This window comes from Microtus oregoni, unplaced genomic scaffold (genome assembly GCF_018167655.1).
Source record: "Microtus oregoni isolate MIOR12 unplaced genomic scaffold, Mior012 000079F_ref0000094, whole genome shotgun sequence".
In the NCBI taxonomy this organism is placed as follows: domain Eukaryota; kingdom Metazoa; phylum Chordata; class Mammalia; order Rodentia; family Cricetidae; genus Microtus; species Microtus oregoni.
In genome coordinates this window covers 1,831,479-1,856,972 of record NW_024544537.1, presented here as the reverse complement: position 1 = coordinate 1,856,972, position 25,494 = coordinate 1,831,479, and the positions used below count along the sequence as shown (strand labels likewise).

Genomic DNA, 25,494 nt, shown 5'->3' with positions numbered 1-25,494 from the left:
GTGTGTCAACAGGCAGGAAAGTGTGACACTGGAGCAATAACTGAGAGCTTATATTTTTTGTTGATTTTATTGAACTATACATTTTTCTCTGCTCCCCTCTCTGCCTCTCCCCTCCCCTTCTACCCTCTCCCATGGTCCCTATGCTCCCAATTTACTCAGGACATCTTGCCTTTTTGTACTTCCCATGTAGATTAGATTGATGTATGTCCCGCTTAAGGTCCTCAGTATTGTCTAGGTTCTCTGGGACTGTGATTTGTGGGCTGGTTTTCTTTGATTTATCTCTAAAAGCCACTTATGAGTAAGGACATGTGATAATTGTCTTTCTGGGTCCAGGTTACCTCACTCAACATGATGTTTTCTAGCTCCATCCATTTTCCCAAAAATTTCAAGATGTTATTATTTTTTTTCTGCTGTGTAATTCTCCATTGTGTAAATGTACCACATTTTCCTTATCGGTCAAGGGGCATCTAGGTTGTTTCCAGGTTCTGGTTATGAAAAACAATGCTGCTATGAACATAGTTGAGAGCATATCCTTGTGGTACGATTGAGCATCCTTTGGGTATATACCCCAAAATGGTATTTCTGGGTCTTCAGAAAGGTTATTTCCTAATTTTCGAAGAAATCGCCGTAATGATAACCAAAGGGGCTGTACCAGCTTGCACTCCCACCAGCCGTGCAGGAGTGTACCCTTTACCCCACATCCTCTCCAGCACAAGTTGTCATCAGTGTTTTTGATCTTGGATATTCTTCCCAGTGTAAGATGGGATCTCAGAGTTGTTTTGATTTGCATGATGGCTAAGAATGTTGAGCTTTTCCTTAAGTGTCATTCAGCCATATTAGATTCCTCTGTTGAGAGTTCTCTGTTTAGGTCTGTACCCCATTTTTTATTGGATTATTTGTTCTTTTGATGACCAATTTCTTGAGTTCTTTGTATATTTTGGAGATCAGTCCTATATCTGATGTGGGGTTGATAAAGATCTTTTTCCATTCTATAGGCTGCTGTTTTGCCTTGTTGACCATATCTTTTGCTTTACAGAAGCTTCTCAGTTTCAGGAGATCACATTTATTCATTGTTTCTCTCAGTGTCTATGCTGCTGGGGTTATATTTAGGAAGTGGCCTCCTGTGCCAATGCGTTTAAATGTATTTCCCACTTTCTCTTCTATGAGGTTCATTGTGGTTGGCTTTATGTTGAGGTCTTTGATCCATTTGGACCTGAGTTTTGTGCATGGTGATAGATATGGGCCTATTTTCATTCTTCTACATGTTGATATTCAGTTATACCATTTGTTGAATATACTTCTTTTTTCCATCTTATATATTTTGCTTATTTGTAAAAAAAATCAGGTATTCATAGGTATGTGGATTCATATCTGGATCTTAGATTCGGTTCCATTAGTCTTCCTGTCTGTTTTTATGCTAATACCAGGCTGTTTTCAGTACTGTAGCTCTGTAGTAGAGTTCAAAGTCTGGGATTGTGATGCCTCCAGAAATTCCTTTACTGAACAGAATTGATTAGGCTATCCTGTTTTTTTTTTCTTCCGTATGAAGTTGAGTACTGTTCTTTTGAGGTCTGTGAAGAATTTTGCTGGAATTTTAATGGGCATTGCATTGAATCTGTAGATTGCTCTTGGTAAGATTGCCATTTTTACTAAGTTAATTCTACCTACCCAAGAGCATGGGAGATCTTTCCATTTTCTGGAGTCCTCTTTGGGATATATGTCTTTCTTTACACATTAGTATCCATATACATAAAATGCAGAATAAAGTTTAATGTTGATGAGAGTATCCCAACAAAAGGCAGTTATTTTCTCAGGGGACTTGGTGATATCTGGAGACATTTTTGGTTGTCACAGCTGGGAATTAGGTACTCTTAGCATCGTGATGGCAGAGGTCGAGCAGTTATTCTCTAATACACAGAATAACACTACAAAGAATTATATGAGCCAAAATGCTCTAAAGTTGATACACTTCTCTAGAGCTAGCAATACTGCCATATGTGCGTTTGCTAAAAGATATCAGGAGAATGATTCTTGTTTGCTTTTGTTATTATTTGCATCACTCAATAATTGTTACTGATATTCTATCAATTAATTTTGTCACAGAAAGACTGGATAGAATTACTGAAATATTTGCATCCTGGAACCTGCATTGATTTTTTTCAGTATTACCTCAAAACTACTCTCTTTTTTGGGTATTTAAACAGCCTTGAGATATATAACTCTGAAGTCCACAGTAGTTTATTCTTCCTTAGTTGTGTGTTATGATGTTAAGTAACAGTAACAGTTCTTATTGGAAGAGTGAACTCTTTAAATTAGAATCAAATCAGTGATATTTTAATATAATGTCCCTTCATAATATGCAAGAACATATCTTTCTCTTTCTGTGGCTTCTACTCAATAATAAGAGAAGGAAAGCAAATTTTTAGCACTATACATTTTGAACCATCTAATAGATGTGTTAGCCTTCTGGGAATTTAGCTCCAGAGCAGCTACTAGGAAAATAAAAAGACTGGTTAATGCCTGAAGGGATAAAAAGATCAGCTAACCAAAAATAAAAAAGAAAGTTTTCTTCAAGATGTGAAATGCACCTTCAATCCTAGATCAAGGACTAGATGTTCAAAGTTCTACATATGAAGTTTACCATTACTTTGGAAATCTAGAAAAAAAAGCTTGATATCAGTACACTGAAATCATTGCCAACTAGGAACAGTAGTGATACCAGCTCTTTACTCATGAACAACCCACTGTTTTTAATCTAAAATTACAAAATCATTCAGTGCCTTATACTCACCTATATTAATAAAACCATTTAAAATCAATTATGATGCAGCAAAAAAGAGATGAAACCAAATTATTGTAATTAAATTTTGAAATCTATTTGCAAACAAATTAAGATAGTAAAAGGGAAATGATAAATCTGTTGCTTATTAAAATAAGAAGAAAATCTACAATAAGTGATAGTAATTGAAATTTCTGGAATCTGTAATCCCCTAAAACTACACAGGGCTAGAAAGAGGGCTCGGAAATTAACAGTCCTTGCAGATTTTCTAGACAATCCAAATTTAGTTCCCAGAATTTGTTGAGTGGCTCACAACTGCTTGTACCTCCAGCTCCATAGACTCGAATGCTCTCCTGTAGCTTCCTTTGGTATCCACACACATGAGCACACATACCAACATACCAACACACATGCCTGAACACATACACATTTTAAAGGATATCTTTTTTTAAAAAAGAAAAGATTGCATCACTAGTAGCATATAAGCCACCTATTATAAAAAAATTTCCTTGAACTCTGTGGAGATGGCTTAACAGAAAAAAAATATATGCTTGCCATGAAAATGTGAAGATCTAACTTCAGATCCCCAGAAACCACAGATATGCCAGATAGATGTGCGGCCTGTCTGTAATTGTCGTCCATGGAAAATGGAGAGAGGGTCTCTCCAGAGCAAGGTGAATTCTGAGATCGTGCTTCCTGGGGGACCTCTGGCCTTGACAGACCTTGCCTCAATGAATAAAGTGGAAAGGAATCCAGGAAGTTCCTTGAAATTAGCCTTGGGTCTCCACATGCATTCACATACACCTGTACATATGTGTGTGCTCCAACACAAGCAAACACACACACATATCCACATATTATACACAAGGATACATGTAAACATTTTCACATGCAACACTGAACTGCTGACCTTATGACAACTCGGGGGCCCCCATCTTACACCAGGTCTTGATACTTTCCGACTGCTAGAAAATGATATTGCTTTCGTGGTGAACAAACGCACAGACATTTAAAGGATATTTCTGTAGTCCCAGGAGCACTGTCTCCTCAAGAGGCACAGGATATTGAGAACAGGACTTTACATGTTCCATCGTTTCATCAGCTACAAGATCAACACATAGTATTGTGTGGGTAGGGAAAAACTTGAAGTGTTCTGTGGAAGAATGGACTGGAAAGCCCACCTCTCTTACTTTTAAGTCTTTGTCAATGTCAATCACTGCTTAAAAAATAGAAATGCCTTAGTTATCTCCCATCTATTCAGTGTGGAAGAGGCAAATTAGATAGGAAACTTTCTCTGGAGATGTACCTGCTGAAGCGAGCCACTCTTGTTCTGCTCCAGTACTCACTTTTTAAAAAGAATTTTGTTTCATTTTATTTTGGCTTTGAGGTTTGGTCCTGCTCTATAACCCAGGTAGCCAACAAGCCCTTTTATAGCTTTGGATGTTCTAAACCTCATAGCATGCTCCTGTCTCAGCCTTCAGAATACAAGGACTCCAGGTGTAAGACACCACACCCACCTTTTGACGCAAATTAATAATGTGTACTGTCAGCTGGCTTTTTAGAAAAATGTACTATTTCTGCCCAAACTACAGTCGAAATTTTGCCCAGAAGCAGTATGAACGTTGTCAGGTGAATATAGTAGCGCTGTTCTCCATCTCATAATTAGTACATCATCATATGTAGTGTTAATTTAAGCATTCTTCCTTTACTGCTTTAGGTCGTGACAACCACAAACCCAGGACCTCTTCCACGCGAGACAAATGCCATGCCAACTGTGCACTATCTCTAGACCAGAGCTTTTGTTAGTATAGCGGCATGTTCTCCAGAAAGCCAATTGTTTCCCCCGCTCCCCGCTCACTACGTAGCTCCTCACCTCGGATATAAGTGTAAGGCTTCCTGCACTCTTCCTTTATGATACCTTGACACTTGACACCACAAATCCTACCATATCATCATCAGGCTTCTTTCTGGCAACACAAACTTGCCTCATTTCCCCCATATTGCCATTTATTATAAAATACTACTTTGTTCATATTATTTTCATATTTGAATGTGGAATATTGAAAAGGCAGTAGTAAACCTTACAGAGTGGGGAGCCATAGAGCTAGAGAGACATGATAAAAAGGAGAATTACTTTTTAAGCATTCTGTGCATTCTTCTTGGATTTTATTACTATGTTAATACTTTGAGAAGAAATAGAATTCAAACAATTAATTATTTAAAAAGTGTATTTGAATTCCTTCCCACGAACAACTAAATGAAGTCTTCGTTCTTAACCCTGACAGTTAAATACTTCCCTGATTTGACTCCAGGCTACATTCCCAGCCATATATTATCAAGCTCTCCTTTTCTTTGCCTGTTACGTAGACCTGTGTTAGTGCCGATTTTTTTTTTTTTTTTTGCATTGTGCTCTTGCCATCCAGAATGTCTCTCCTATCTTTCTTGATCAAAAGCATACCTGATGTTGAAGGCCCAGGATCAAATCAACATCTCCATTAATTTGATTCAGAGTCTCGGTAGCCCCTAGAGCTGTTAGTGCTTCTGTTAGTACTTTTCAGTTACAAGGAAACAAACGGAACACCTCCTGAGTGCCAGAAAGGAGTTTCCTCCAGCTGTGCACTGCATGGCGTCCCAATATCTGGGCATTCACTGCTTCTTCTGAAAATGATCATAATTGGAGTACTGTATTCACAGGGTTATTCAATCTTTGAAATACTTACATATGCCTGACATGAGGCAGGCACTGTCCTTGATCAAGGGGATACAGAACTGGGTAAAACAAATGCTATCCTACGTTCACTGAGTTTGCCTTCTCATGTTTAAAGGAAATGTTTTGGTAGAAATTCCTCAAAACAATACTTGGAATACAGTAAACACTGTGTACACATTGCTATTACTACTGTTGTGACTATTATTTTTTGATCAGTAGAGTACTTATCTATTAATAGATAAGAAAACCGAGATACATAAATCGCTAAATATAAAACTGAAGTTCAAAAGGCAAGTAGGAACCTCCAACTCATGATGTTCTGACTCAAATTTAGTGCTTTTTTCCAACATGTTGGTAGCTCCTACTCCAGGCTATACATGAGACTCGCCCATGCATATTTAAAGGAAGTACAGACTCCAAAATTTGAAGCCCCAAGAAGTAAATTCTGAAACCGTAGAGATAAGCAAAGAATCTGAAATGTTTAAGAACTTTCTAAGGGGCCAGATATGGTAAGATGACTTTATGGATAAATGTACTTGCTGCCAAGACTAGGAACCTTAATCTCACCCCAGAACCCACATAGTAAACGGAGACCAGCAGCTCCTACAAGCTGTTCTGTGCTGTTTATACACATGCTATGACATGTTCGCCAGCACTAAATAAATAGATAACAAGCAGACAAAATTTTCAAGACCTTCCCGGTCAGTTTCGATGCACTGTTAAATCAGACAATGAGTGTACGACATTCAAATCTTTCCTGTTCTCCTTTATTGGGTTTATTTGTAAATATCTACAAATTCACTAACAACAGAATCCTGTTTTCTTATTTTTTTTCTTCTTCAACCAAAGTGCCTTATAAGCACCCAGTAAAGTATTTGAGTAATTAATTGCTCAATTATTTAATTAAAGTTGTTCTTAAAATGTAAATATTCCCAGCTGTGGTACTAGAAGCCTGTTATGAGCTATCACTGATTTTCCCAAGGATATTTATTAATCAGCTAAGAACCAATTGTTGGGACTGAAGGGCATGCTTAACATCTGGGAATGGAACTAAGAAAACCCCCAAACCAAATGTTCCCCATATCATCAACATCATCACACAAGACGGGGCCACTTGACCTTCTCTTCCCTTTTCTATACTTCTCTGACTACTCAGAGTAAAACGAGGGGGGAGACATATATATTCCTGACCCCTTAGTGTTTGTCTCTCTTTTCGAAGATGATGGGGGGAATCTATCCTTTTAAAAAAGAGAAACTATTTATTCTTATCACAGCACAAACATGAAGTTCACTGCTATACATTAAGATTATAAGGGGAAATCCCCCGATGCAGGAGCTGATTATTCGCAGTAGACATATTAAGTCAAGAAGCTTATTTTTCCCCTTTGCTAAGGCACAAAGCCTGCGGCTATATGCATTTTTATTACACTTGACTGTCTTGGTTTCACTTGAGGATTAAAAAGAGAGACAAGGTACAGTGCACGTATCCTGATGGATTTTAGGATTTCGTGCTTTAGTGAAAGGGAGAATCTCATAAAGTACCTCAGATTATTGCTCTGGGAAGTGTACCTACTTCGGTGATGACCTAGAAATTCAATCTTTTGTTTCTCCTGTAAGAGATCACATTGTATTGTGGAAATTTTTTCCCTGTAGTTTTCTGCACTATATAAAGCCACATTTAGAAAAATAGCTTTGGTTTAGATTTGAAGGGAAAATATCTAAAATAGTTCAGGGAAGTCTTATGATTATTCAGGGAGCTTACAAACAGCCTTAGGGCTGGAGTGAGGTGGTGTGAAGAAGGAGGGAAGCGAAGCAGGGGGAGAAGGGAGGAGCATCACATCAGAATTTTATATCTATGAAATACAGAATAAAGCTTTACTATTGACAAGTTATCTCCCAACAAAAGGCAGTTCTTTTCTCAGGGGACTGGTGATGTCCAGTGTGTGTGTGCGTGTGCGTGTTCGTGTGTGTGTGTGTGTGTGTAGACTAAGTGCAAGTCCAAGTGGAGTATTAATTCCTATTCAAACAATTCGACAGCACCCTACCACCACCATCACCGCCACAACGGCCACTGCTTTTGCCACGGCCACAATTAACAATTAGAGGAGTCTATCCTCTCTCCTCCATTAGGGACTCATTTATTTCACATGTCTCTTGTCTTGTGATACACACCAAAAGAGAGATGACTAGACTGCTGTAGGCTTAGGAAGGTGCAATAGCTGAGACCTTACAATTTACTGATTTGTAAAAGAGCGACTTGATACTGGCTTGGCAGCTGTGCAACACAAAGAGAAAAGTGACCAGGGAGGAAAGCTTTTAACTGGAACCCACTCCTGGCACACCAAGGTTTTTGATATGCAGACGAATTGACTGTGAAGGGAGTCAAGGTCAGCAGCTTTGGAAAGGCTTAAAGCAGAAGGCTGGATAAGGAGTGTTGATTTCTTTGTTATGGAAAAGCCTTCAGCAATTTTCTCCTTCAAGTCTTCATTAAAAATCTTCAGGTGTGTTATTGGCCACAGTATAAGATGAAAAAGAAATGTTGAATTTCTGTTGCCAATCTTTTTCCTTTATTTACCTTAGTGATTCCAACCCTCTTCGATCACTTTAGCATGGATTCACACTCTATACGCTGCCTCCTGTTTTTGAATGTCACCAATTCTGTTTTATCTCCTTGACAATTATTTCAAATGACTACTTCTGGTCCTTGGGAACACTCCTGTGTTCTAATACCAGAAGGCATAATTATGTAATTACAACGTGGACATCATGCTACTTATGGCCTGAAATGCCCCTAGAAAGGATGCTCCAGTGGCCTCGGAACATTTCTGTGAGAATGATACCCTCCGAATGTGGGATAAATAAAGCTGCAGAATAAATAGCAAAAGTTGAAATTGTAAATGATGTAACGGAATCCTGTCGCAAGGTGAGAGCCACTTGACTTTCCATTCCTGTTGCGAATCAGGAGTTATATTAGGAAAGCTTTTACAAGGGAACCTATTTTTTAATATAAAATCTGTATCAAGTTAGATCATCTAAGCAGAGCGATTCACAGATAAGCAGAGGAAGCACGTCCTATGATTCCCCCCCCCCTCACAATTTTCATAGCAATTAGTAGTGGTGACAAAGTCCAGATTTTCGACACATGAAGCAGGATAAGCGATGGATTTCTGCTTTTCGAAATGAAAATTAATGACACCCTTAAGGTACTTGAGTCTATTAAGTCAAATGAACGTTGATATAACCTGACCGCGTTATCACAGAATTCAACAACTTCATGCACATGAAAAGCAACAAACAAATTTCTCAAACGCAGTTTAGAAAGCCGCTAAGGTGCAAGCTTAAAGCTTCAATGAAAGTCTTGCTGTCTGCCTCCTTTCGCTTTCCCGTTAATGAAAGAGTTCTTCAGCAGGGAAGAAATGGTGCTACTGGAGATGGGCCAGATCTAGGCTTGGACTCCACTTCCCATCATGGCAGGGATCCACAGCCACTTCATTTGAGGTGTTCACCTCAAATTTCATTTCATCTGTTCACCCACTGAGTCCATATGCTCTTCGGGTGGATTATATAGAAGATAAAGTGCAGTCAGGGATGACGATGGAGCTCTGTTAATCCCACTAGGCAAGGGTAAGATCACTACCACAAATTCGGAGCCAAATTTGAAGCAAGTTTTATAAAACACTAACCAAGACAAGTGACAGTAGCCAGCTCCATACCTGGGATTCCCAGAGTATCGTGCCAAATTACATTAGTCAGAGAACTTATAAAGTCAAAACCCACAAATTCACATTTGTACGATCAGGGAAAAGCATACACCCTGACATACTTCCTGGTTATGTACCTCCCAACTATGTGTGATCAAGCACATTTTGTGCAGTTGGATCAACCAAACCTGTTTACAGAAGCAAAAACACATGGCTTGCTATTTTAGATGAACAGCCACCAGCATCCCAGCAAGTTATCTGTACATGGGCAAGTATGGGTTAGAGGCCCATTTGTTTTTTAATTTCTTAAGCACAGAAATTAAACTTAAAACATAACTTTAACCCTCATAGCTCACTAATAAAATATGAGAGACTCTGAGTTCAACCCCAACTACCACCAAAGACGTAAAAAAGATAAGGAGTCAAAGATTAAGAATTCAGGGTCTAGAGAGATGGCTCAGCTGTTAGAAGTGTTGCTGCTCTTGTAGTGGACCTAGGTTGGATTCTCAGAATACTCATCAAGTGAACTACAACTGCCTGCAACCAGAATAGGTGATCTGCTACCCTAGTCTAGCCTCCACAGATAATTGCATTCACATATTGCACATAAACATCAACACACACACAAACACACACACACACACAGAGAGAGAGAGAGAGAAAGAGAGGGAGAGAGAGAGAGAGAGAGAGAGAGAGAGAGAGAGAGAGAGAGAGAAAATAAACGTCTTAAATTATTAAGATATAAGTCAACAGAACATTTTAAAATAGAATGAGGGAAAATCTATATAAAAGGAACATTAAAAGGGTGGATTAGGTATGCATGTAATTTCACTATCAAAATCCCAGCTAAGGCAAGATGATATCTGGAACAGCAGAATGTGAGACTAGCATGGGTAACATATTAACAATTCATCTAAAAAAGAAACAAACACAAGAAAAAGACTAGATGAATGTTGGTCTCAGGTAACACACATTAGTTCCCATGCCAAAAATCAGCCAACAATTATACTCCCACTCAGAGAGACCCCTGTGTTAACCCTGGGTTCCTGAGATCTAACCTGAAAAGCTCCGTTTAACTCCTAAGTATCCTGATGTCAGGAAAACATAAATTGAAGGAGAGCAACCAGTCAGGTTGTTTGGACACAAAACTGTAAGTATCACAAGTATACATTCCATACCTTACATCAAATTATATTTTTTTCTCAGTTACAGTTGAGTAGGAATGAGGATTCATAGACTAGAGAACCAGCTCATCAGATAAGAGCACTGCCTGCTCTTGCAGAGGACCTGGGTTGTGGTTCCCAGCACTGACATCATGACTCAAAACCATCTATAACTCCATTTCCAGGTGATCTGATGCAGGCAAAACACACATACACATGAAAGAAAATAATAATAATCTTTAAAATTTGAAATTAAAATTCCAAGAATATTAAGTTTACGTTGAAAAGAATTGCAATTACTTAAAAGAATTTTAACTGCTGCTTAAGTTTGAGTTTTTAGAATGATGGTGAAATATATATTCATGAGTGTTATGTGTTGTTGGAACTCAAAAGGTTTGGCTAAAGGAGCTAATATCAAATTGCTCTTTAGAATGAGCTTTTTAAGAGAGAAGGACATGGTAGCCATGATGGGCTTCAAAGAGAGAGTATTCGAAGATATAAAGCATAACATTGTAGACAGTCTTCCATCCCAATCCAGAGAGGAGTTGCATTAGGAGAGACAGCCACCCTATACAGCATAACTGAGATCCTGAAGGGAGAAACAAGCCCTTTAGCTCCAGAGAACACAGAGGATTTTTGACTCGTAAAGGTTTTCATGGAGGTAAACAAACTTTGTACCATGAGATCTGACCTAGGCTGGCCTACATACCAAGGGACAGAAATAAGGGCTAAATAAGACCTTAACCTACCCCTTTAAGTTATTTTTGATGTATTTGTTTTATATTTATGTATACAAAGGTATGTATGTGTGTATGTATGTGTATCACATCTGTGCCTAGCACTAACAAATGCCAGAAGAGGGCTTCAGAGCCCTGAAATTAGAATTATGCTACAAGAGCTCTTAACTGCTGAGCCACCTCTTTAACCTCATAAACTTACCTTTTATAAACATATTCATGATTGCTATGTGTGGGCATATTGTATATGTGTATGAGCATGTGTTCTATAGCACTCATGTGGAGGTCAGGGGACAGTTTTGTGGGATCAGTTCTCGCCTTCCATATTTGAGTTCTGTGATCAAATTTAAGTCACAAGGCTTGTACAAGAAATCTCTTTCTCTACTCTGTTGTCTCGCAAGCCCACCATAAATTTATCTTACAACTATAAGGGATAAGAGCTTCAAAGCAACAGTACACATGTTTTCTTATCAAATACCTGCCCTAAGGGGAGAGGGAAAATACAGCTTAAGGAGGCATGGTCTGATTTGGGGAAAAGGGACATAGTAGCTAGAGGGTTTGTGATCTAACACATGAACAAATTTGAAAACAAGAATAGATTACATGGGTTCTACCCAACACAAATATATAACTCAATCTATAGATTGCAAAACTGTGGGACAAAAAATTATGCGGAGACTGTGAAGAGACTGCATGTATATGGAGAGACTACATTACTCATTACCATCACAGTGAAAGAGGAATTAGATAGACGCTTATGCTTGTTTTATTTTGTTTTACTTTGTTGTTATCTGTAGGAGGAGGGCCCGCTTGTTTGTCCTGCTGCCCAGTTCCCGGATGCCCTGCTAGCTTAGCCCTGAAATAACCATACAGAAACTGTTTTCATTAAATCACTGCTTGGCCCATTATCTCTAGAATCTTATGGGCTAACTCTTACATCTTAATTTAACCCATTTCTATTAACCTGTGTATCCTCATGTGGCAGTGGCTTACCCAGGGTAAAATTCCCAGTGTCTGTCTGGCAGCTCCATGGCAGCTCCTGACTCCATCCTTCTTCCTCCCAGTATTCAGTCCAGTCATCTCTGCCCACCTAAGTTCTGCCCTATCAGGCCAAGGGAGTTTCTTTATTCATTAACCAATACAAGCAACACATAGACAGAAGGACCTCCCACACCAGTTTTCATTTTTAATAACCTCAATAGTGTAGGTATGAAGTATGGTTCTCACATGAGCATGGGTATTCTTTAAGCTTCAAGACAAATTATTAGCTAGACAAGCAAAATGCACTGGCCTGTGGTAAACATGCTTTCTGTGTGGTGTCAGGAAAAACCCTTGTAAATGAGAAAAGCATTTCCTCATCAGGAGGCTACTGTGCCTCTCATAAACCTCTAGAGAAGACAATAGCTTAAATGTGATTAACCAGCAAGTCAAGAGAAACGTGGAAGCCCTGGAAATTTTTAAACAAAGTAACAAACACTTACATTTAGATAACACTGCTTCCTAAGAGGTGTAATTATTTATCTACATCCTTTTTCACTTCTTTTTAAACCTCTCAGCTGATTGAAAACATGTTTAGAGGAACTAAAAAAAAATAGAGAACTAAGCAGTGGTTGTATATGTTTTTAATCCCAGCACTCTGAGGTAGAAGCAGGGACCAACCTGGTCTACAGAGAAAGTTCCAGGACAGCCTGGGCTGCATAAAGAAACCCTGTCTCAAACAAAACACACACACACACACACACACACACACAAAGAGAAAGAGAGAGAGAATAAGAGAAAGAACAAAAGAAAGAAAAAAGGAAAGAGAAAGAAAGGAAGGAAGGAAGGAAGGAAGGAAGGAAGGAAGGAAGGAAGGAAGGAAGGAAGGAAGGAAGGAAGGAAGGAAGGAAGGAAGAAAGAAAGCCTTCAATCAAAAATAGGAATGTATTGAGCCATGAAAGAGTTGAGAGTTAAGTAACTGATTGTTACTCATTCATTTTCCCTCAAATTAAACTTTGACTTCTACCATATTCATAGTCCGCACAGGGACTCACAGATTATAGCCTTTCACGCATTCCCTTAGTAAAATTTTCTGAGCAGCTCCTATACACTAGACACTTCACTAAGCTGTGAACAAGATAGCATCTCTGTCTCAGACCAGGGACCTGCATTCTAGCAATTATCTTTTGAATAAATGAATGTAGACAAGTGGCTTGATTTGTTTACTTTGCTATGCTTTGAGAGCGCAGGTTAGCTTGGTAGCAGAGCACACACCATCAAGCCAATCATTTACAAAGCTCGGAGCTCAGTCCTTGACACCACACAGAGCAACATCAACTACACAGTAGAAACTCGGGAAACATTTCTTTATGGACGTATAAAAGTTATTCACAAACAGCACACCATACAAAACCCATAAAAATTAAAATAAATAATACTATACATAGTTCTCAAATATGATTATTTTAAGCACATAATAAAACTATGGGAGAAGTTTGAATTTGGGGTTTCTTTTTGCTTGATTTCATTAATATTTCCAAAATCTAATAACATAGGCAAAATGAAAATAATGTGGTTTTTTTACTTTTGTCATCAGTTTGAAGGGGGAAAGGGAAAAGGGGATGGGAAGAAAGAGAAAGGAAAAGAATAAAACAAAAGTGATTTCCAAAGCCTGTGTTAGGAATGATGAAAAGGAAATTGTTTATTTAAAATGTACTTGTTATGGTAAAGATCCAAGAATGATATGTACAAGAACTCGGGCAACTACCGTGAACTAAACACCTGCTGTATGTCACGTATTGTGCGCCTCCCTGGAGAGAGCCCAGGAAAGCAAGTTATGTCCCTGCCCTCACAGAGCACATAAACAGACTTTTTTTTTCCCCTGGCATGCATGTAAGTAAAAAATTGCTGCAAACTAGATTATGAGTACTCACAGAGCAGATGGCAGGTTTCTTGCCCATCTGGGATAGTTCTAAAGAATAGACCCTTGTGTATCAATAGATAAGGTTTCTTCCAGTTCTAAGCTGTCATGGTCTATGATCAAATAGTAGAAACAGGATGTATGCTTCCAGAAAGATGTTCCACTTTTTGTAAAAATGGAAACAAGGGGCATGACCTACTAATTCAGAGGAAATTCTATTTCTCTTGTCTCTTTAAATAATTTCATTTAAACTCCTTTTACCTTCTGTTCAACTCACCTTTTTAAGTTCATTTTTACCTCTTCTTTTATTTTATCCTTCCTTTTCTTTCTTTTAATGACCTAAACAAATTATTATTGTTAGTCAAAGATTCTCATATTTCAAATGAATTCTTCCACACACATACCGTAGTTCTCTTTTCTAATGACCTTATTTCCAATCTCCCAGATTTAAAATCAAGAGATACACTATTAGAGAGATTCAGCTCATGGTATAGAGGGCACAACAGGAGGACACTTACAAACAAAACTTGTGTGAAGCCCTAGGTTCTACCCTCAGTCCCATACAAAGAAATCAAAATAAGCTCTAATATTCAGCCGAAGGCTATCGCTTTCCTTCAAAATACTACAATGTACCTTCTTTTAAATTTATTTTTTAAATGTTTGTTCATACAATATATTTTGATCATATGCTTTCCCTTCTTTCAACTCCCTTTGAATCACCCAGTACCAAGCCCTCACCTCAAGAATCAGGGATCTATTCTGAAGAGAATTAAGAGTCAGAGACGGTGGCTGACTCCCAGGAAGCTGCCTCTTCCAGACACAACAGGCCTGGTACACATACGAACTCACAGAGACTGTGACAGCACACACAATACCTGTGCTGGGTCAAACCAGACAAAATCCCAGCACTATGTACCTTTTTTTGATATTCCATACAGTGCTGTGCTGATTGCTACCCGTATCACTCCAAGTTCGGTGAGTTGAGAGAGTCTCTGACTAGCCACAGCAGCGTCAGTGTTTCAACAGAGAGTTTATCACCATTTCTCACTTGCCATCCAGTTAAGCATTGAAAAAGCAGAAACAACAGCCAATGTTTAATGCATGCCTATTTTTTAATATTAACAAATATACACAAAATGAACAAATAACAAAAAGAATAATTACAATTGCCGGAATGCAAAGTACTGGTGTCTAGGTTCTGTTTCTGACTTTCTGGCTTATGTATTATCTCATGTTGATTAAAAACACAGCCAGTTCAAAAGGTCTGATGTGTTTGCACTGTTGTTTTAAAAGCTTATCAAATTTGTTTTCCATAAATAATTGCTCCCAGAATGAGTAGCTTTGTTGGTAAGGAATGATAGCCTGTGAAAACCTTGGTTACCTTCACATTTTTCTTTCTCACAATTATTTATTTAGTCAATTTACACTCAGTATACAGGAATCCTTTCTCCTGTGACAATTTGTAAAGTTAAACATAAACAATGTTTACTTCTCAGTTGTTTTAGGAATGTTTCCTGAAGATTTCATTTCAGTATAGGATACATTTTTAATTTGAGACTCCTCGTACGTTTTCATTAAGTTTTAGTCATAGGGAGAGAAATTTCCTTTGATCTTATTTTCAAGTCTTGACAATCCTGGGTGTACACTAGAAATTAGCATTGTTCTTGTATGACAAATTTTTAGCCATAGCTTTTAGAAATTAAGGGACTGTAATTGACTCAGGTGCTACATCTAAGTGGTCCCCATGAAGTGACCACCGTTGTCATTAAGGGACTTGGCTTGTGGGGCACTCATGACTCACCCCCATTTTCTCATGAGGATTTCTTAAACAGTATGAAAAAAAAGTCTTTGACCATTGACCATTCTCCCCCTTTCTATTTCCCAACTTTCACATTCATCTCCTGATTCATTTGTTCATGAAATGATACATTCTAAATTTCTAACTAATTATATATTTCATCATGCATTTATGTGTGTTCTTCCATAGCCTTTCTCTGAAAGCTTATGATAGCATAGTCTTAAAGACAAAGAAGAGGCCTCGTATTGGATCGTAAAGTGCACTGATGGCTAAAGTTTTGTAGAGGTACACACTTGATTTGGTTTCAATATGATAAATTAATTGATAAAAACATGAAGACATTTATGGAATGCGACATATCTCTGTGATAAAGCACTTCCTTAGAATGTAAAGGCACTGGACTCATTCCACAGCATGGCGTAAATACACACACACACACACTGAAATAGAAATTTAAAAGTTACTGCTTTCCAAATATTTACCAGGTTCTATTTTAATCTTCTACATGGCTATTAGGAGCAGACTGCAGGGAGGGGAGGAGAGAAAATGTAAAGCTCAATAAAAATCAATGATAATAATAATAATAATAATAAAAGAGCAGACTGAAGAAGTTTAAATATTCTCACTGATAATTCCCCAGCTTATTAAACTTCAGTAATAAATTGTTTGTTGGTCATTTTGTTTGTTTTGCTTTGACAGGTGCCTGCTTTGTAGCGTAGGTTTGCTTTAAGCTTTTTATGTAGTTCAGGTTGCCTATGAGCTTGCAATCTTTCTACTTTGGCCATTTGTTGGCAAATATTATAGGATACACCAGCCTACCTGGCCCGAGCAAATTTCTTTTTTAAATCTACATATCTCAGCTATTATATTGATAGAATTAAGGAGTAATATTAATTGTTATAGAATTATTGTAAACATTAAATTTCAAATTGTATTTCTATATACATAGTGTTAAATAAATGTTAGCCATTTTCTTTGGTGTATGATACCCTGCTCATTATACCTTATCTCTCTCCATTTATTAACCATAATAGCAAAAATCTACAGAGACATTATACTAGTCAGAATACCCTAGTACCCTAGTAGGAGGGGACAAGAGATGGACGATAGATGGGAGAAGTGGGAGGAAGGGAGGAAGAGAGAGAGCAGATCAGATAGACAGACCGATATAGATAGATAGATAGATAGATAGATAGATAGATAGATAGATAGATAGATAGATAGATAGATAGATAGATAGATTTGCTTGGAAGGTCTTATGAGACTGTTGTCTAAAAAGTTCCGTGATCTTTGTCAGCATGCTAGAGACCCAGAACAGTTGGTGGTAGAGAGTGGCTCCAATTCCAAAGGCAAAATAGTAAATGTCCATCCCAGGTCAGCTAAAGTAGATGACCATGACAGAAAATAGGCTACCTTTATTGTTTCAGGGCCCCAGCTGATTTGCATAAACCATACCCATCTTGAAGAAGGCAATCTTCTTTGCAGAAACTACACATTCAATACCAATTTCATTTTTTAAATAATTTTTAAAAATACCTTCACAGATACACTCAGAAATAATATCTGTTCTGGGAACGATGAAATTTATACATAAACTGACTACCACAGATATACAATCAGCATTGGTGGTTTGGTTGATATTCTTTTTTGTTTTCTCTCCCTTTGCCTCTTGCAAATTTCTAGAGAGAGAGAGAGAGAGAGAGAGAGAGAGAGAGAGAGAGAGAGAGAGAGAGAGAGAGAGAGAGAGAGAGAGATTACATACAGATACAGTATCCATTTATTTTGTCAATTAGTCATTAAACAAATATTTGCCATCACCTCCTCTGTACAGGGTTCAGGGAGTCATATGAAGGGAGGAGTGGAAATACACACATGCAAGGAGAAAGCCCCTACCACCAAGAGGTTCATGTTCTATTTTAGGAGACACTCATTTCCTTATATTACTGAATGATATTATTCAAATGTCTCATTATAAACCATGTGCTATGAGCATGCTGTGGAAGCAATTAATTCTCACCTTGGAGATAAAAAAATAAAGCATATAAACCCTATTATACTATCAGTGGGAGAGAAGGTGGTTAGGGCATTCTGGATATATATATATATGTATATATATGGAATATTGCAGGACAAACGGATGTTTGGTGGTCTCAGCAGATAGAGTATGATTGGAAGAACAAATCTGAAATGTTTCTAGGGTCTCCCTGTTTATAATAGTAAGGGAAATCCTGCATCATCTTGAAACTCTGCTTAACGAATCCCAACCAAAGACAGACAAAGATAGAGAAAAAGTAAGAGAAAAATTTCTAGATATACATTAGGCATTTCATTGATATTGGAAAGTCGGGGTTGACATTAGTTTAGACTACTTGATGAGATTGAGAACTGCCTTATTTATAGATGATTCTCCACAGCACAGGAACCTAAATTCTGGTGCCTGTGGGCAATCTCTGAACATTTCCTTGTTTAGCATGGGCTGTTGACAACCAAACTAAGATCCAAAGTTATTGAGGAGAATGCCTGGGGCCACCACTAATACTGAGTTGGTGAAAAGCCAGATGACAAAGTATATCATTTCACACCTTCCAAAAGGTCTCCCCCTTTTCCTGCAAAGAATGAAATTCAGTAAGCTTAAACAGGACAGTGTGTAAATGCATTACAGAAAAGCCTAATAGGAAAAAAGAATGACAAGGTTGATTCCATACTGCCTGAGGCATAGTTCTTATTAATTTCCAAATGCGATGAAAACTGAACTCTGAAAATTTCTTTCATCTTATTTCTTACCGAATGTTACCACAAATTAAACCTTGCCTCTGCCTTTGTATTGTGTGTGTGTGTACATGTGTGTGATTTTACATGAATGTGTGTGTAGGCACATGTGCATACATGTGTGTATTTATGTGGGAACCTGAAAACAACCTCAGGTGTCAGCAGCATGAACAACATACACCTTCTCTGAGACAGTGTTTCTCATTGGTCTAGAAAAATCCATTAGACACATTGACTAGTCAGAAAAACCTGGGAATGCTCCTGTCTCCTCCTCCCAAGCACTAGCTTTATCAGCATGTACCAGTACCTTTAATTAGGTCAGTGGTTCTCAACCTGTGGGTCGAGACCCCTTTGGACGTCTAATGACCCTTTGCACAGTTTTTTTTTCTTTTAAACACTACCTGTCCCATTAGTTTCAGCCTCTTATTGGCTAGTTCTTACATATTGATCGAACCCATTTTTAATAATCTGTGTAGCCCACGAGGTGGCTTACCAGGAAAGATCTTAACCTGAGTCTGTCTGGAGTAGGAGAATCATGGCAACTCTCTGATTCGGCTTCTTTCTCCCAGCATTCTGTTTTGTCTACTCCGCCTACCTAATTTTCTGTCCTATCAGGCCAAGCAGTTTTCTTTATTAGTTAACCAATGAAAGCAACAGATAAGATACAAGACCCACCTCAAATAATTTTATGGTTGGGGTCACCACAACATGAAGAACTGTACTAAAGGGTTGCAGCATTAGGAAAGTTGATAACCACTGACTTGGGTTCCAGAAATCATCAAACTCAAGTACTTGAACTTTTGACTTCAAGTCCTCTGTTGACTGAATTATCTTTCCAATTCATGCTTTTTTAGCTTAATTCTTCTTAGTGTACTTTTTATTTTAATTTGCTCTGTTCTCATTCGTTGAGTTGTGGCAGGGCCATACAATGTAGCTCTAACTAGCTTTAATGTTCGATTATTATGCCTCTCAAGTGCTACAATTTCAGGTGTGTGATATCAGTGTCAGGCTAATTGTCATCAACATTTGCTTGTTCACTGGTAAGAATTATCACTCTATAACTAGCAATAATCTATTAAAATTAATTTAGCATTAGTCAAAAATAATCAACTAAGACTCAAAACCAAATATACCTTTACAAGATCCTATCGGCACTCACTATATCTTGTTTGTGACAATTTCCTCAGAATTTTGTAAAATAAATTATAATGTGCATTTTATTTATGATTTCAATAAAGGGAGCATAAAATGTCTGATTGTAAAACTGTCAAAATAGAGTAAATTTTTTTGTGTTTGAACTTGGTTTGATAAAAATGAGTCTTGGAGACCATTTACAGTTAAGAACATATTAAAACCAGAGTTATGAATTGTTGCTTTGCTGTTCTTAGCCTTACAGACAGAAAACATCTTACCATAAAGGGACAGTCTTTTAAGTGTTGCTCACTAAAGGATATGAGAAAATATCATTTCTATTCTTTTCCTCCCAGGTGGCTGTGGAGGATCGGGTCAGGCAGCTGCATGAAGCCCACAGGGACTTTGGCCCCGCATCCCAGCACTTCCTTTCCAGTAAGTCATTTTCATTATTTACTGATTAACCTGCTCATTGTGTCTTGGTAGCTCAATGTTAGGAGGGGTTGAATTAACAGACATTTCTATACAATAGAGGTCTATTTCATCCTGACGTGTAACTTGGTGGAACACGCAACCTAGTTAGATCATTGTCTCTACTCCTCAGCTAAAACAACTGTTTCCTATAGTGTGTTCTCCAGTACTGACTTCTTCAATGCTTTGAATATCATTACCTGTATCAACGTACTTTGCAAAGCTGATCATTATGAGTATATACTCATAACATCACTCAATACATGTTATTATAAGTCTAATTTTTTTCTGTGCTCAAGATGAAGTTCAGTGCCTTGTTAATGCTAAGCAAGTGTACAACTAAGCTAAATTCCTAGCCTTTGCTTTTGTGAGGGGAGGTTTCATTATGTGCCTGAAACCAACCTCAGACTCACTGTCATTTTGCCTCAGTCCCTGAAGTGCTGGAATTACAGATATGTGACACCACATCCCACTGTAGTTCTTAACGATAGTCATTAAATTCCTTCATCCCCAATTGTTGCCTTTCCCTAATTGTCCTCGCTTCACTTTAGCCTGCAGTTTTACTATTCCTTCTCTTTACCAGTTTTCATAATTTGTTCATTGAATTTTTAGTCAATTTCATAATGTTATTAATAAAATTTACATGTTTTGTAATTAATTCTAATAAAGACAGCTTTAGTTTACAGAAAGTTTTACTGGAACATTCTATTAGTATAACAATGCATATCTAATTGGCACCCACCTGTTTTCCTCTAATTAGTTTTGTTAAGTTTTAATAGCTCTATGGTTATATTGTTTCTATGGAAACGTATTATATATATATATCTGTATTTGCTTTGTAATTTGTAAGTTATATATACATATAATACATTTCCATAGAAACAAGTGTGGTGTGTGTGTGTGTGTGTGTGTGTGTGTGTGTAGTAATTCACAGTTCTACTCCATATGATTAGTACATTTTTGGTCCTATGAAATTATGTAGGTGGTTTTAACATCACTTAATGCAGTTATTTTGTGATATGTAATTTAATATATTTAATTGATTTCATTCTTCTAGAATGTCCATGAGGTGGTTCCAGTATTAAAGTCATCTTAATGATGAGGAAATTATACTCCTTTTATTGACAATGAAATTAAGAAATCTGTTTTTACACAACTGGTGTATTGATGCAAGTCAGAATTCACACTTAAGAAAATGGTGACAGAGTCTGCTTTTAACCATTACACTGAAACTTTACTTAATGTATGTGTAAGAAGGAAGTTATTCTGCAGGCTCTCCCTTCAAACAACTGATGTGTGTGTGTGTGTGTGTGTGTGTGTGTGTGTGTGTGTGTGTCTGTCTGTCTGTCTGTCTGTCTGTCTGTCTGTCTGTGCCTGTATGGTATATGTAATTCTGACTGTGGGGATGTACACATGTGCATACAGGTATGAATGGAGTGTATATACACACGCATGTGTAGACCAGAAGTCGATACTCGATGACTTTCTCTACTGCGCTCCCCTTTATTTTGGAGACAGGATTTCTCACTGATCAAGTTTGTCAATCCATATAAAGTGACTAACTAGCTAGTTCTAGAGATACCCCTGTTTCTCCCTCTATAGCACCGAGGTTACAGAGACACCACTATTCCCAGCTCTTAAGTAGCCCTCATGCTTGTACCGCACATGCTTCTTCCATGGAACCCACCTCCCAGTCCCCATCCATTCTCTGATTGCTAATTTTTGTCCCTTCCTATCTTTTCTATTCTCCACTGGTGAATGGAAAGATCCATGCTCAAAAATATTCTAATGTATAAGAGTAGATATTTTCTCTTTTTTTTCCCAGTTGGTCATTACCTTTAACAACAAAAATTCCTAGAAAATGTTAGTGTTGTTTTCATATGCATTAATAATGGATTAAGTAAGAAATAATCATATTTTCTTCACTTGTTCTTCCCTTGGTGGTTATTTGGACAATCTTTTAATATCACACATGACTATGATTCGAAGTTAAAGGGGAAAAGTTAAATGGGTCTTTCTTCATGAGTATGACTACAGCTTTTAGCAATGCCGCTAGAAAAAAATTTAAAGACTGTAGATTGTCTTGGCAACAGTTAGACTATTTAATTTAATTAAAATTAAACGTGATAACATGCTCCTTAGTGACTCATAAACCATAAATAAAAACATCACTACTATGAATATTAATTAATCCTCAGACACCGTATATATTCATTCATACTTTCTTCTCTCTGCCCCCCTCTTAAATGCCCATGTCTTCTCCATTAAAACCTATTCCCAGAAAATGATACATTACGCTCACTTAGCACAGGTGACAGGTAAAGTTTAATGTATACTTCTCCCTGGTTATTTGCATTTTAATGGGGTAAAAATCCATAAACCTGAGGGATGGCTCTCTGGTGGGAGAATGTCAGCCATAAGCTCTGGGCTTTGACGAACTAGGGGAAGCATCTTCCCACCTTTCCAACTGTATCCTAGCACACACTCCAGAAAGGTCAGGGCTGCGGCCATGTGCACGCAGAAAGAACCTGATCTGCCTGAATGGGATCAGTCCTAGAAGTCAGGATTATTTTGAATATCCATATGGAACATCAAAATACACATAGACGCTCCACTTATGTGTGGAAAAAATATGCTAAAATGTTTGAAGTCGTGTTACAGAAATAGGACAGGGAGACTAAATATGGATTGAATCTTCATGCTAGCTTTAAATTCAAAGGCAATATACATTCATCTAGAAAAAATATAGCATAAGGGTAAACAGGAAAGGGACGGTTATCAATAATTTCACTACTCAGATACAACACTCTCCAAGATTTAGTTCATATATTTTCTGTTTGTCTGGGTTCAAATTCTTGTCTATTCTTTCTTCTTTTTCTTCTCTTCTCCCAGTCCAGAGAGAAAACCAACAGCCCTTGTGCATGCTATCAAGTGCTCTGCTACTCAGCTATAACTCTTGTCTCTTTTTCTTTTTAAATCCAGTAGGAATTTTGAAAAAGGAAGCAAGACTAATACACCAAGGCCAATCTTGACTATATAGTGAATTCCAGGCCGGTCAGGGATACACAATGAGACCTTGTCTCAAAAAAAAAAAAAATTAAAGTTTGATTTCCCCCTCACTAATATATTAAAAATACTTTTGTTTACATATTCTATCAATAATTTTTAAATAAATTTATCCATCTATTTATTTTACATCCTAGCCATAGCGTCCTTTCCCAGCCCCTCCCACATCCCCCTTCTGTTCCTACCCCCATTCCTCTCCTTCTGCATCTCCATCCAGAATAGGGCAGGTCTCCTTGATATCAACAAAACATGGCATATCAGGTTGCAGTAAGACTGAGCACTTCCTTCTTTATTGCTGAGCAAGGCAAACCAGTGTGAGGCGTATGGTCCCGAAAGTCAGTAAAAGAGTCAGGCCCTGCACCCATTGTTAGGAGTTTCACTAGAGGACCAAGCTACACAACTGTAACATATATACAGAGTGCCTAGGTCTGTCCCATGTAGGCTTCCTGGTTGTTGGTTCAGTCTCTGTGAGCCCTTATGAGCCCAGGTTAGTTGATTCTGTGGGTTTTCTTGTGGTGTCCTTGACCCTTCTAGCTCCTACAATCCTTCAGTTAATAATTTTGATAACTGAACAATCTCTCCTTCTGTGGCTGTACCAGATTTACCAAGAGAATTCTAAAGATTTTTATATCTAATGTTATTTCAAAATGTTCACTACTGTATCCAATATTATGGTTGCTGGTCTCAGACATCGCAGATGCTCTCTGCAAGATAAATGTCTAACCACATAGCTGTGGAGTTAAACTTTATTTTGCTTTGTAAAACTTTCCATATGGATTATCAGAGTTGCACGAGAAATTAGGTGTCTGAAGCAGAGCATCTTGTAAGCCACTTATTTTCTTTCCAGTTGTTTTCTATAAAAAAAACAGCTTTCTTATCACAAAATAAATAAAAATAAATATGTTTTAAAGTTATACTAAGGTTATACTAGAAGTGTTTGCTTTTGTATGTGGTCATTTTTAGGCTACTAGGAATAGCAGGAGGGTGATTTCTTTTTTATTTATTTTTTTTATTTATTTTTCCATTCAAAAATTTCCACTTCCTCCCCTCCTCCCATTCCCCTCTAGCTCCCCCACTTGACCTCCTCCCTCCTCCTCCAGTCTTAAGAGAGGGCAGGGTACCCTGCCCTGTGGGAAGCCCAAGGCCCTCCTCACTCCATCCAGGCCTAGGAATGTGTGCATCCAAACAGACTAGGGTCCCAAAAAGCCAGTACATGCAGTAGAAACAAGTCCCAGTGCCATTATCAATGGCTTCTCAGTCAGCCCCCATTGGCAGCCACATTCAGAGAGTCCAGTTTGATCACATGCTCGTTCAGTCCCAGTCCAGCTGGATCGGGTGAGTTCCCATTAGATCAGGCACACTGTCACAGTGGGTGGACCAACCCCTTGCGGTCCTGACTTCCTTGCTCAACTTCTCCCTCCTTCTGCTCTTCAACTGGACTTTGGGAGCTCAGTCCAATGCTCTGATGTGGGTCTCTGTCTCTATCTCCATCCCTTGCCAGACGAAGGTTCTATTATACTACAAACACATTTGTTCAACTATGTTCATAACAGCATTATTTGTAATAGCCAGAACCTGGAAACAACCTAGATGCCCCTCAATGGAAGAATGGATGAAGAAAGTGTGGAATATATACACATTAGAGTACTACTCGGCAATAAAAAACAATAACATCTTGAGTTTTGCATGCAAATGACTAGAAAATAGAAAACACTATCCTGAGTGAGATAACCCAGACCCAAAAAGATGAATATGGTATGTACTCACTCATTAGTGGACTCTAGCCATAAACAAAGGACATTGAGCCTATAGTTCACAAGCCTAGAGAAGCCAAATAATAAGGTGAACCCAAAGAAAAACATATATAGATCCTCCTGGAAATTGGAAGCAGACAAGATTTCCAGGCAAAAGTTGGGAGCATGGGGATGGGGGGTAGGGTAGGGGAAGGGGAGATGGGGAGAGAGAAGGGAGAAGGGAAGGATTGGGGAGAGCTTGGGGGAGTGGGAGGGTTGAGATGGAGGAAGGGCGGGTATAGGAGCAGGGAAAATATATCTTAATTAAGGGAGCCATTTTAGGGTTGGCAAGAGACTTGGCTCTAGAGGGGATCTGATGGAGGAAGGTCATTGGCTAATAAAGGCACTGCCCTGGCCCATTTTATTGGTTAGAGGATAGGTGGGAGGAGTAAACAGAACAGAACGCTGGGAGGAAGAGGAAGTGAGGTCAGACGCCACAGCTCTCCTCTCTGGAGCAGATGCCTGAGAGAGAGACGC

The 25,494-nt window shown here is 38.2% G+C and overlaps 1 protein-coding gene across 2 annotated transcripts in view; it reads left to right on the top strand.

Annotated features, from left to right (window-relative positions):
- Positions 1 to 25,494, top strand: part of Dmd (dystrophin) — a 1,759,261-nt gene that overhangs the window by 1,494,795 nt on the left and 238,972 nt on the right. For both annotated transcript variants that reach the window (XM_041642825.1, XM_041642826.1), the window contains one exon: positions 20,044 to 20,122. In XM_041642825.1, the coding sequence (XP_041498759.1) occupies positions 20,044 to 20,122 (79 nt within the window). The remainder of the gene's footprint in view (positions 1 to 20,043; positions 20,123 to 25,494) is intronic.